Raw genomic sequence first — 14,315 nt, forward strand, 5'->3', positions numbered from 1 at the left:
TTGTCATGGAAAGAGGAGCGGAGGAATTCCGCGCGTCGCGGCAGTGCCGCATGGCGCAAAGCAACGCCGTGATGAAGCCTCATCGCACGAAGGTTCAAGCTTGGCTGATGCAATCACACATGATTCAAATCCATATGGTTTTTGAAAAAAATAAAAAGGTCGGATACTTTTCTAACAGACCTCGTATTTCACCCATATTGGCCTCTCTTCATTGGCTTCCTGTTAATTCTAAAACAGAATTTAAAATTCTTCTTCTTACTTATAAGGTTTTGAATAATCAGGTCCCATCTTATCTTAGGGACCTCATAGTACCATATCACCCCAATAGAGTGCTTCGCTCTCAGACTGCAGGCTTACTTGTAGTTCCTAGGGTTTTTAAGAGTAGCATGGGAGGCAGAGCCTTCAGCTTTCAGGCTCCTCTCCTGTGGAACCAGCTCCCAATTCGGATCAGGGAGACAGACACCCTCTCTACTTTTAAGATTAGGCTTAAAACTTTCCTTTTTGCTAAAGCTTATACGAGTAGTTAGGGCTGGATCAGGTGACCCTGAACCATCCCTTAGTTATGCTGCTATAGACTTAGACTGCTGGGGGGGTTCCCATGATGCACTGAGTGTTTCTTTCTCTTTTTGCTCTGTATGCACCACTCTGCATTTAATCATTAGTGATTGATCCCTGCTCTCTTCCACAGCATGTCTTTTTCCTGATTCTCTCCCCTCAGCCCTAACCAGTCCCAGCAGAAGACTGCCCCTCCCTGAGCCTGGTTCTGCTGGAGGTTTCTTCCTGTTAAAAAGGAGTTTTTTCTTCCCACTGTCACCAAGTGCTTGCTCACGGGGTCGTTTTGACCGTTGGGGTTTTTCTGTAATTATTGTATGGCTTTTGCCTTACAATATAAAGCGCCTTGGGGCAACTGTTTGTTGTGATTTGGCGCTATATAAATAAAATTGATTTGATTTGATTTAATTTTAAATAATGCACTAATTCTGAAGTTTTGTAACAAACACACACAGATGCCAAAGGGATAATGGGTAAACTAGCCTCCGCTAACACTGATTGGTTGACTCATTCATTCGATGTAAAAACAAACACATTAATGTGACGTGTGTTGGTTTACATATAAATGTGCTTTTGTAAAATATGCCATTTTTTCATATGTAAAAAAAGCCATTTGCAAAAGCCAAAAGTGAAGTTGTGATTAGACAACCATCTGATATAACCTGATAATACTGCCATGAAGACTACTGGCCAGCAGAAGGCAGTAGAGACCGTGAAAACTTGCCAAAACAACTATTCCAAATAATCCATGTCTGTTACGTTTAATCTGCTTGCAATAATATGTTAGCAGTCTAAAAATTATCAGACCAAAATTTATCGGAAGATAATGGATCCGATGATGGTTTTCAACGTTATCTGAAAAGCTAATCCGATAATGAAAATGTTAGCTTCAATAATTAGCGGTTAGCAGATTAGCGGAACTGTGCCCACCACTGCTCAAGTGACATATTTGGGACATTTGCAGCATCTGTTATCTGCTGAGAGTAAAGCTGTTGACCAATGTGTCACCCCCCAAACACTACAAAGAAATAAAAACAACAGATGTTGTCTTTGCTGGACATGGCCAACTACCACAGGCATTGGATTTATGTGTATATTGTTACAGACTCTGTGTTGATTGCCCCCAACAATGTCAAGTGAATGGACACAATGCAGACTGCTTTTCAGGATCTCAAATGGGCGCTAATTTCAGCACCAGTGGTTGGACTGATTATTGTCAGCGATTCCATCTTCATTTGGGTGAATAGGCAGCCCAGTCTCACGTTTTTTTTCGTCCTCCCATCACAAAATGATTCAAATTTTCATGACTTTTTTTTTTAAAGTTCACTATTACTAACCCTACTCCTACCCCAACCCTAATCTTAACCATAACCTAACCCTACTCTTTCCCCTAACCCGAACTATAACCACCCCCGGCCCCTCCGCTGCACTTTTAAGTATGTGCAGCTGTCACGGAATGAATTACAATGAATTCATGCTGCCATGACGAAGATTTTGCACTTTTCATGACAATATGACAAACCCATAGATTAATGTATATTTCGTGCTGCTGAATCACGACAATCCGTGAGACTGGGTTGGAATAGGAGGGTGTCGTTACATGTGGAAACATAGGTCACGCCGCCATCCCGTTGTATAATTACCCTTTGAGGCTCCTTCCAATGGTCCTTGGAAAGCCTCGTAGTTCAGCCACTGTTACCACTATGATTAACAAATCATCACCCATCTTACTGGCATAAGATTGTGTATTACACATAGTTTCCTCATTTTTCTTGAAACATTCCCCTTTAAATCCAGCAACTCCACTTATGGTGGAGGGGGAGACTGATGATCATGATTTTCTTGCCATCATTGGAGTAAATACATCCCCAAGACCAGACTGGCAACATAGACCAAGAGAAAATGCAGAAATGAGTCTTGATGATTAAGAAGTGCGAAACACAGGTGCTTTACACAGGTGTCAGCCAAATTCCAGGTGACACACACGAACATCTAACACCGCTCACCTGACACGTGGAAAATGTGTGGCCATTCGCACTCTTAGCATGAAAACAGTGAGCAGGCAATCACTTTCGAGCTGGTGTGTCACACGTACCTAAACTTTGTTTAGGAACAAAGTAATTAAACACTTAAGTCAGAGAGAAAGGTTGTGACTCTCACACTCAATAACGCAGCTTAGCATATAAAGGGAAAAACACTGGCATTGATAGAAAGCCTAAACCTAAATAAAAATGTTTAGTTTCAGGTCCAAAATCACTCAAATCAGATACATGTCTGGACTCCATGGACAACGATAGCCGGCACATGTTTGTTTGAGACTCACGTTCTCCTGGGAGGCTGATAGCTCTCTGTTCTACAACCCCAATTTCAATGAAGCTGGGACATTGTGCAAAATGTAAATAAAAACAGAATACAATGATTTGCAAATCCTCTCCAACCTATATTCAATTGAATACACCACAAAGACAAGATATTTAATGTTCAAACTGATAAAATTTATTGTTTTTGTGCAAATATTTGCTCATTTTGAAATGGATGCCTGAAACACGTTTCAAAAAAGCTGGGAGAGTGGTATGTTTACCACTGTGTTACATCACCTTTCCTTCTAACAACACTCAATAAGCATTTGGGAACTGAGGACACTAATTGTGAGTGTCATGACTGGGTATAAAAGGAGCATCCCCAAAAGGCTCAGCCGTTCACAAGCAAAGATGGGGCGAGGATCACCACTTTGTGAGCAACTGCGTGAACAAAAATAGTCCAACAGTTTAAGAACAATGTTTCTCAATGTTCAACTGCAAGGAATTTAGGGATTCCATCGTCTACAGTTCATAATATAATCAGAAGATTTAGAGAATCTGGAGAACTTTCTACACGTAAGTGGCAAGGCTGAAAACCAACTCTGAATGCCCGTGACCTTTGATCCCTCAGGCGGCACTGCATTAAAAACTGACATTGTGTAAAGGACCTTACCACGTGGGCTCAGGAACATTTCAGAAAACCAATGTCACTTAACACAGTTCGTCTCTACATCTACAAGTGCAAGTTAAAACTCTACCATGCAAAGCAAAAGCCAAACATCAACAACATCCAGAAACGCCGCCGCTGTCTCTGGGGCTGAGTTCATTTGAAATGGACAGACGCAAAGTGGAAAAGTGTGCTGTGGTCTGATGAGCCCACATTTCAAACTGTTTTTGGAAATCATGGACGCCGTATCTCTGGACAAAAGAGTAAAAAGACCATCCAGATTGTTATCAGTGCAAAGTTCAAAAGCCAGCATCTGTGATGGTATGGGGTGTGTTAGTGCCCATGGCATGGGCAACTTACACATCTGTGATGGCACCATCAATGCTGAAAGGTACATCCAGGTTTTGGAGCAACACATGCTGCCATCCAAGCAACGTCTTTTTCAGGGATGTCCCTGCTTAATTCAGCAAGACAATGCCAAGCCACATTCTGCACGTGTTACAACAGCGTGGCTTCATAGTAAAGGAGTGCGGGTACTAGACTGGCCTGCCTGCAGTCCAGACCTGTCGCCCATTGAAAATGTGTGAAGCGCAAAATACGACAACGGAGACCCCGGACTGTTGAACAACTTAAGTCGTACAGAAAGAATTCCACCTACAAAGCTTCAACAATTCCTCAGTTCCCAAACGCTTATTGAGTGTTGTTAGAAGGAAAGGTGATGTAACACAATGGTAAACATACCACTGTCCCAGTTTTTTTGAAACGTGTTGCAGGCATCCATTTCAAAATGAGCAACTATTTGCACAAAACAATAACATTTATCAGTTTAAACATTAAATATCTTGTCTTTGTGGAGTATTCAATTTAATATAGGTTGAAGAGGATTTGCACATCACTGTATTCTGTTTTTATTTACACAACACCCCAACTTCAAAAATATTTTGTCTCCCACGTGAAAAAACCCCAACCTGTCACACCTGCCACTCTACGTAATAGTAATATCTATTTTTTTTTTATATTTTTTTATTTTTAATGATGAATATCATCATTACCAAAAATATGCCACTTAAAACCAGTTTTTGTAGTGTTGATGGTTCACATCACACTTACACCTTGTGAGAGATCCTTGTCTCAATTATGAGGCAGATGATGGTGAGTCCTATTGACGATGGTGCAAATGATTTTGGTACCGATCAATGTACAACCCCTGGCAAAAATTATGGAATCACCGGCCTCGGAGGATGTTCATTCAGTTGTTTAATTTTGTAGAAAAAAAGCAGATCACAGACATGACACAAAACTAAAGTCATTTCAAATGGCAACTTTCTGACTTTAAGAAACACTATAAGAAATCAGGAAAAAAAATTGTGGCAGTCAGTAACGGTTACTTTTTTAGACCAAGCAGAGGGAAAAAAATATGTAATCACTCAATTCTGAGGAAAAATTATGTAATCATGAAAAACAAAAGAACGCTCCAACACATCACTAGTATTTTGTTGCACCACCTCTGGCTTTTATAACAGCTTGCAGTCTCTGAGGCATGGACTTAATGAGTGACAAACAGTACTCTTCATCAGTCTGGCTCCAACTTTCTCTGATTGCTGTTGCCAGATCAGCTTTGCAGGTTGGAGCCGTGTCATGGACCATTTTCTTCAACTTCCACCAAAGATTTTCAATTGGATTAAGATCCGGACTATTTGCAGGCCATGACATTGACCCTATGTGTCTTTTTGCAAGGAATGTTTTCACAGTTTTTGCTCTATGGCAAGATGCATTATCAGCTTGAAAAATGATTTCATCATCCCAAAACATCCTTTCAATTGATGGGATAAGAAAAGTGTCCAAAATATCAACGTAAACTTGTGCATTTATTGATGATGTAATGACAGCCATCTCCCCAGTGCCTTTACCTGACGTGCAGCCCCATATCATCAATGACTGTGGAAATTTACATGTTCTCTTCAGGCAGTCATCTTTATAAATCTCATTGGAACAGCACCAAACAAAAGTTCCAGCATCATCACCTTGCCCAATGCAGATTCAAGATTCATCACTGAATATGACTTTCATCCAGTCATCCACAGTCCACGATTGCTTTTCCTTAGCCCATTATAACCTTGTTTTTTTCTGTTTAGGTGTTGATGGCTTTCATTTAGCTTTTCTGTATGTAAATCCCATTTCCTTTAGGCAGTTTCTTACAGTTCGGTCACAGACGTTGACTCCAGTTTCCTCCCCTTCGTTCCTCATTTGTTTTGTTGTGCATTTTAAATTTTTGAGACATATTGCTTTAAGTTTTCTGTCTTGACACTTTGATGTCTTCCTTGGTCTACCAGTATGTTTTCCTTTAACAACCTTCCCATGTTGTTTATATTTGGTCCAGAGTTTAGACACAGCTGACTGTGAACAACCAACATCTTTTGCAACATTGCGTGATGATTTACCCTCTTTTAAGAGTTTGATCATCCTCTCCTTTGTTTCAATTGACATGTCTCGTGTTGGAGCCATGATTCATGTCAGTCCACTTGGTGCAACAGCTCTCCAAGGTGTGATCACTCCTTTTTAGATGCAGACTAACGAGCAGATCTGATTTGATGCAGGTGTTAGTTTTGGGGATGAAAATTTACAGGGTGATTCCATAATTTTTTCCTCAGAATTGAGTGAGTCCATATTTTTTTCCCTCTGCTTGGTCTAAAAAAGTAACCGTTACTGACTGCCACAATTTTTTTTCTTGATTTCTTATAGTGTTTCTTAAAGCCAGAAAGTTGCCATTTGAAATGACTTTAGTTTTGTGTCATGTCTGTGATCTGCTTTTTTTCTACAAAATTAAACAACTGAATGAACATCCTCAGAGGCTGGTGATTCCATAATTTTTGCCAGGGGTTGTATTCTTGTGTATTACACAGGAAATACACCTGAGGAAGAGAGGACTGGCAGGGGTATGGTCACGGTATCGGATGAGGAGTGTGTGTGTGTGTGTGTGGGGGGGGGGGGGGGGGGGGGGGCAGCATGGCAGTTGCTACAAATGCATGGATATTTGGAAGAGAAAATGCAGGGGAGCAGAACATGACAGACCGACCCAAACCAGATCGAGACCATTGTCCAACATGACTTCCTATGAAAAAGTCATGCACATGTGCCACACGAACATATGCAAACATAGAAAGTGCTATTTAGCTTATTTACTTGTTTAAAGGTATATTGCAGGGGTGGTGGCCAAGTGGTTAATGTGCTTGGTTTCAGTGCAGAAGGTTCCGGGTTCAAATCCCACCCCTGCCACATTTCTCCATGTAATGTGGAGTTGCATCAGGAAGGGCATCCAGCGTAAAAATTGTGCCAATTCAACATACAGATCCACCTTGGATTTGCTGTGGCGACCCTGAGTACAAACAAGGGAGCAGCCGAAGGGACTTACTTACTTGTTTAAAGGTATATTCACTCATGTTACTCACAAATGAATTGGGTCTTGAATGAATAAAGATTGATGATGTTGATTTAACTGCACCTACATCTTTGCATTACATCATTGCAGCTCATTAAAACATATAATGTAATAATTTTAAGAATTATTTTCAAACCTGAGTGTATAATAAAATCATTTTATACAGTGTTTGTATTTTCAGGTGGTGTAATCTTGCATGATGGAATGTTGTTCATTAAATCTCAAATATTAAAACTTAATGATATGATTTCATTCAAGACTCTTCAATTAATGCACAAAGTGAAAAATAAACAAGTGCTATTTAGAATTCAAGAATATTTTACTGAGAGAGAAGGAAAATATAATTTACGGGGCTTGAATCATTTTAAAATTGCTGGTGCTTGGACGACCAGGAAAGGTTTCTCCATGTGTGGCCCTAGATTATGGAATAACCTGACGGATAAACTCAAACGATGTCCAAATATCAATCAGTTTACAACTCAATATAAAAAAATTGATGTTTTCAAGTACGATGAGTTTTGTGTTGTCAGTTATAATTGTGAACTTGTACAGTAACATTCATTTGTGTATGTGTATATATATATATATATATATATATATATATATATATATATATATATATATATATATATATGTGTGTGTGTGTGTGTGTGTGTGTAATTACGTATGTATGTGTAGGTGTATGTTGGTGTGTGTATACATGTATACTGTATATGTATGTAAATATGTATGTCGACAAAGATATGGTGTTCACTTGATATGTTTATGATAATGGGATTTGAGTTTGTGTTGTTAAATGTGTTTGTAGCATGGCCCAAGCAGAGGGTCACCCCTTAGAGTCTGGTCTTCTTGAGGTTCCTTCCTCAATACATCTGAGGGAGTTTTTCCTTACCACTGTCGCCTGTGTGCTTGCTCTGGGGGTTGGTAATGTGTATATATGTATGTAAGTATGTATATGGGTGATTCTTAGACTACGGGCACTTATTATGTCCTTTGATCATATTGTATGAAAAACAGAAAAAAGGGGAAATTTCACACTTTTATAGTTATCTTTACAATGAAAGTGTTTTAAGAAATTTGTTCTAGTAGTCTATGATGACTTTTTCACCTTTTTTCAGCATCAGTATATGCAAATATTGCCGTTTTGTGCTTGTCCCACACCCAGACTTTTGAACTTCAATGATAAAAATGAATGGTAAAAAAATGTTTTTTTCTAATGTTTTAAAATATCTCTGAATAAAATATCAGTAAAATAATCAAAACATAATTTGGGTATTCAATGTCATACAACTGTTGTGATTTTTTTTAAACAAAATGTAGTTGTCCCACACTATTGCCGTAATTTCCACCACAACACTGTAATGTCCCTTTAAACAGTTTGTATGAAAGATTGTTTGGGTAGTTTCTATGGAGATAAACAGTGACATCAGAGCACATGTATATAGCGCCAAATCACAACAAACAGTTGCCCCAAGGCGCTTGATATTGTAAGGCAATGGTGTGGTGGAAATTACATTTACAAGGCTAATAGTGCCCATAGTTAAAGAATCACCCATATATGGGTGGGCGTTTATAAGCTTTGCTTCTGCTCACCCCCTTTTTGGTCACACATGTCACTGTGGAATTGTCTTGTGCATCAGTTTTTGTTATTGATGAGTTATGTGCCAAATAAATAAGTTCAAGTTGTACACTCACTGTCATTGTACAGTCATTGTACTCCTTTTACTTTTTTGTCACGTGAGGGTAAGAGGTTACAGTTCTTTTGTTCCATTGCTAGACTGGCTAAAAGGTAGAGGAGGTGTTTGCTCTATACCTACTGGCTCGAGGTCTTCGGGGTACATACTCACAAATAGTGGTATTGGTAAGATGTGAAGCATTAGTATTTGTTAGTCTAGAGGAGGTGTTTATGTACCTTGAACGTGCTGTGAGGCAAGGGAAAGTGTATGTGTGACACTTGCAAACGATGCAGAGAGAACCACTCTTGATGTTTTCTATACTTTTGCATGACTTATGTTTTCTTACACCATTTTGAATGATTTTGATATTTTGTTTAACAGACTACGGGCCAAGTAATTACTTATGCTGGATTAATACCTTGGGTTGGATTACTTCAATTACTTACGTATTTGGCTTTTGTTAATTGGTTATTGTTTTAGTTGACATATCAGTAGTGGTAGTGTTGATCTCACGGATAAAAGGAGGGGTCAAAAAAGGAGGGACCTGTAGGGGACAAATTGATGTTTTCCTCTTGTCGTCAGGGCAGGGTGTAGCTGCTCAGGATCATCCCCCTCCTTGTTGATATAACAGTTTGTGTTCCTCCAACTTACGACTAAACATCAAATCATGACCCTGACTGGCTAACGGTCGTTTGTATTACGATTTTATTTTGTTGTGGCAGAGGTCCTTAAAATGAGTCTCTGAGAATGGAACGGCAGAAGGCTTGGGCGATACATTGCATACTGTGTCTTTTCTAGGGCTTCTCCAGATGCATCTGTTTTTGCTTCGATCAAAACTAAATCTCTCTGCATCGATATGTTTGACTCATGAATGCTCCATCGTCGCCCTCATTTTATGCTGACATTCATCACACAAATTCCACAACAAGCATGATGATTAAATATTTTTGCTTAAGTTATGTATATGAAGTTTAACATTACTTGCATGATAATTTTTCATAACAACGTAACACTTGTCCAAAGCTATGTTAACTGAACAATGGGTCGACAGTATTCAATCATTAATTCAAAAGAAAAAGTTATTTATTTACCTTCATCAAGTGCAAAGCCGACGTTTAACTTTTGGAACTCTGGGTAATTCACAAATGCTTCCATTCCCTTGTGGCCTCCAACCTCTTCATCTATGAATAAAACATATTTAAACTCTTCATCTATGAATAAAACATATTTAAACTTCATGTTTCATCAATTTTATTTCCAAAATCTTTCTTTGTGAAAGTTTTAACAGTAGAAAAACATACAACTGTTGTTAAGCAAGTGTGTACTTTTAGAGAACAGAATGCTTTTCGGCATTCATTACAGACACAGAGCTGGACCTCCCTATATGCTAACTACACACGTTGCATAGGACAAATGAAGAAAGACCCCACCTCACACTCATGTCATATCCAACGTCAATGACTTATGTCAGAATAATGTCAACTTTGATGCCAGAATGAAGATCAACTATCATTCGGGCCATAAGAAAAGTGGAGGGGTGGGCTCAAGGAGAGTGAATTTTGAGAACAGCAGTCAGGTAAACATATTCTTTCCTATCCATGTTTGACGTCTGCAAGTATAACAGTACTGTTAAAACAGTTAAAACAGGCCCATTATCACAACAAAGAATTACTGCAGAAGTTAAAACATCATTGTTCTGCTTGATTGATTTTAAGTTGTTACACAGCTGATGTGAGCTAAAAATACTCTTTGCTTTAAACAACAAGAGTGCTCCGAGAGCACAATATGCCTCGCTGGCAAATGCTGTTTTGTTAGAAGTGCTTGCTTCATTCAGATACCATTTCAAGGACTTGTACCATTTTCACAAAATTCATCCTAAATACAGTTGTATGCAAACGTTTGGGCACCTCTGATAATTTTCATGATTTTCCTTTATAAATCATTGGTTGTCTGGATCAGAAATTTCAGTTAAATATATCATATAGCAGATGACCACACTGATATTTGAGAAGTGAAATGAAGTTTCTAGTATTTACAGAAAGTGTGCAATAATTATTTAAACAAAATTGGGCAGGTGCATAAATTTGGGAACCCTTGTCATTTTATTAATTTGAATACATTTAGCACTAATTATTGGAACACAAAATTGGCTTGGTAAGCTCATTGACCCTTGACCTCCTTACACAGGTGAATCCAATCATGAGAAAGGGTATTTAAGGTGGCCATTTGCAAATTTTCCACTCTTTGCATCTCTTCTAATGAGTGGCAACATGGGACCCTTTGGAATAAGGTGCTGTGGACTGATGAAAATAAAATTGAGTTATTTGGACATAAGGGGCGGTATGCATACACCTACAGTAAAATTTGGAGGTGGTTCCATCATGCGGTGGGGCTGTGTGGCCAGTGCAGGTACTGGGACTCTTATTAAAGTTGAGGGTCACATGGATTCCAGTCAATATCAGCAGTGTCTTGAGAACAATGTTTATGAATCAGTAACAAAGTTGAAGTTGCGCGGGGCTGGATCCTTCAACAAGACGATGACCCGAAACGGGCTGTCCATGCTCGGAAACCAACAAACCTGACTGCACTGGAGATGTTTTGTAAAGAAGAATAGTCCAAAATACCTTCAGCCAGAATCCAGACTCTCATTGGAAGCTATAGGAAGTGTTTATAGAGCCTGTTATTATTGCAAAAGGAGGATCTACTAAATACTGATGTATTTTTTCTTTTGGGGTGTCTCATTTTATGTACCTGCCTAATTTTGTTTAAAGAATTATTGCACACTTTCTGTAAATCCTATAAACTTCATTTCACTTCTCAAATATCACTGTGTTTGTCTGCTATATGATATATTTAACTGAAATTTCTGATCCAGACAACCAATGATTTATAAAGGAAAATCATGGAGATCATCAGGCGTGCCCAAATCTTTGCATACAACTGTATTTGGGGAGTTGATTTCAGAATGCAGGCACCAGCTCATGAAAGTGGTAGTGTCTAGGCTTGTTAATCAAGGGCAGTGACTGGCACTGGCAGTGATTTGTACCAAGTTACATGAAATTTAATCTAAAAGTGTGAGAGTTGGTTTCAGAATGCAAGCAGCCAAGCATGAAACTGAGTCTACCTTTGTTAATCAAGGTCCATAACTCTGGTAAAATAAGCCCAACTCAAACGAGATTACAATATGTCTATCAGAAGTTGATTTCAGCATGGTTACACCCTTTTTGGGATGGACAGACAAACGGACAGAAACTGCAGTGACATAATCACCCTTGGGTTCCTTTGAATCCTATCCCCTACCTGGGGATAAAGAAACTAGGCAACAGTGAGGTGAACATGGAAATTCTCCACTTTGGATCATGTTTCAGTAAGTAAAGCATGTTCGGGGTGGATCCACATGGGGGGAACTAGGGGTTTGCTCTGGTAAAGATTGAAGTGCTGCTAGATTACTTTATACTTTGGACCAAAATACGAATTCTTTAAATATTATGTTCTGTGTAATTATGTCTGAGTCCCTTCAAACAACACATACTACAAACTTTTTTTTTATTTTAACATAATTTATAACAAAAATTCATTCTTAAAAACAATCTGAAATACTACAAATAATTTGAAAAGCCCCTAAAGAGAAATAAGAGCTGATTATCAACTCTAAACGTCACTCAAATATCTTTGATTTGTACCAAGTGGCTTGTGATCATTTCTCTAGGCCCCACTACATCAAAAATATTTTGTCTCAAATGTTAAAATGTTAGTGGTCAGATCACTGCTCACACATGGTTTCAACTTTTCAACACAACGTTTATGACTGTAAAATTAATGAAATTGGGTTGCATTGTATTCACTATATGAAATCGTTGCGTGAATACGTTTTTATGTCTACCTATGAGGGTCAGCTGAAAAGGTCTGCCTCCAACAGTTTTTTCCAATAAGCAATATATTGAAGTGAAGCTGGTATAAAAAAAATAAACCTTTACCTATTGACTATCGCTTCAGTAAAGTCAGGGAATAACCCTGTTGTGTCTGATGATTTGCGGGCGTTAATGCGGGATTTTATGGCCAGATATTGAGTTTTGAGTAAAACCGCTATTTAATCCAACATTAATGTCTGCAAATCATCAGATACAAGGGGGTTATCCCCATTCTAATCCAATTCCAATCCTTCCCACAAAGGGTGTGGACGGCTCATCAAAGCTTACTGTGGCAACAGCATCTTCGTGTCAAACTGGAAATTCTGTGAGCAGAATCCACATCACTACTTTCGTATGGTAGCTTAAGTTAATACATTTGTATCGTTGCTCTGCCAGTTGTTTTCTTTTCTTTCTTCCTTCTTCTTCTTCATGTTTAATGGTGGTTGGCAACCTCTCGCTCTCATCTGACAGCGCCATTATTGACATCTGCATAGCAACGAATGCGGACAGGGTGCAGAGTAATACATTAAATGTGAAATGGTTTTAATATTTTGCCACCCTTTTACGCGATATTTTGTGGTTTGAAATCTCACACGATTAACCAATCAGATTTGCGGAAAAAATGCAATTGGATTAGAATTTTGCTCAACATGCACATTAGTCGCTAAAAAATGCCAAGGTACACGGACATGCGTTTAAAACAATGTGGTGCTACTAAATCCCTCATGGCGGAAGGTTGTGCACCCATGAACATTCGTCAGACATTAAGTATTGTCTATGGTGATGCCTGTATGGATGTCAGTATAGTCAGGAGATGGGTAAGGAGGTTGAAGGGTGAAAATTCAAAGTCATCCCTTCAGCGGAAAAAGTGTTGATGACCTTTCTTTTGGGAGGGGACTACGATGGCACAGTCCTCACACAGAATCTTTGGAACACAGGAACAATGTCAATCTGTCACTCTTCAAGCAGGTTCATCCTGGAAAGGATGCAATTCTTCAGCATGACAATGCTAACCCACAGATGAGCAAACAAACACAGGACACATTGCAGTGGTTCAAATTTTACAAGGTCTTACCACAACCACTACCTCACCAAGGGATGAAAGAGAGATGGGCTCAAACTGCTCGAGCACAGCAGAATGTGCATGAGTAACAGACAGCTCAACATTACATTTATGCTCAGCATTCTGTCTGACTGATGAGACATTATCAAAGAAAAATTGAAGAAACTGCTCACAGGTCATAGTGGTAGCATCCATCGAAACAGAGGTACATGGGTTTACAACTGAGTTTATAGTGTGAAATAAAACTCTGGGACAATGACAACTGCTGGAAGTAATATAATACCGATCTTGAGCTTTTGCCTCCTTCACAGCCTTCTGATAGTAAGTTACACTGTCCCTCAGAATACTCAGAGACACTAGTGTGTCCTTTATTCACCTTCTTTCTGCCTGTCTGCAGCGTTGCCTGAGCGCACTCATGGCATTTAACCAGAGGTCGTAACTTGATTGAGTGTATTTGCAGCGAAAAGAGACAACAGAGTCCAGAATCACTGCGCATGTGGAGTGGAAAGAAGAGAGGATGTTTCTGGTTAGTAATACAGAAACCAGTCCATTCATGGCATAACACAGAGTCCATGAAGGCAGCAGCAAATTCGCCCGCTGTCGAGGAGGTGTCGAGGTGACCAAGCGACAGTGAGAGGAGGGAACAAGTGGCTTACCAGCAGATGGAGGAACAGTAAATTAAAAAAATAACAGGGAAGTGATCTGAA

General features: G+C 39.2%; 1 protein-coding gene across 2 annotated transcripts in view; it reads right to left on the minus strand.

The window, feature by feature from the left end:
• LOC117506834 (aminoacylase-1-like) overlaps nt 1-14,315 on the minus strand; it is a 93,228-nt gene that overhangs the window by 13,538 nt on the left and 65,375 nt on the right. For both annotated transcript variants that reach the window (XM_034166466.1, XM_034166465.1), the window contains exon 7: nt 9,726-9,815. In XM_034166466.1, coding sequence (XP_034022357.1) covers nt 9,726-9,815 — 90 coding nt within the window. The remainder of the gene's footprint in view (nt 1-9,725; nt 9,816-14,315) is intronic.

This window comes from Thalassophryne amazonica, chromosome 3 (assembly GCF_902500255.1).
Source record: "Thalassophryne amazonica chromosome 3, fThaAma1.1, whole genome shotgun sequence".
NCBI lineage: Eukaryota > Metazoa > Chordata > Actinopteri > Batrachoidiformes > Batrachoididae > Thalassophryne > Thalassophryne amazonica.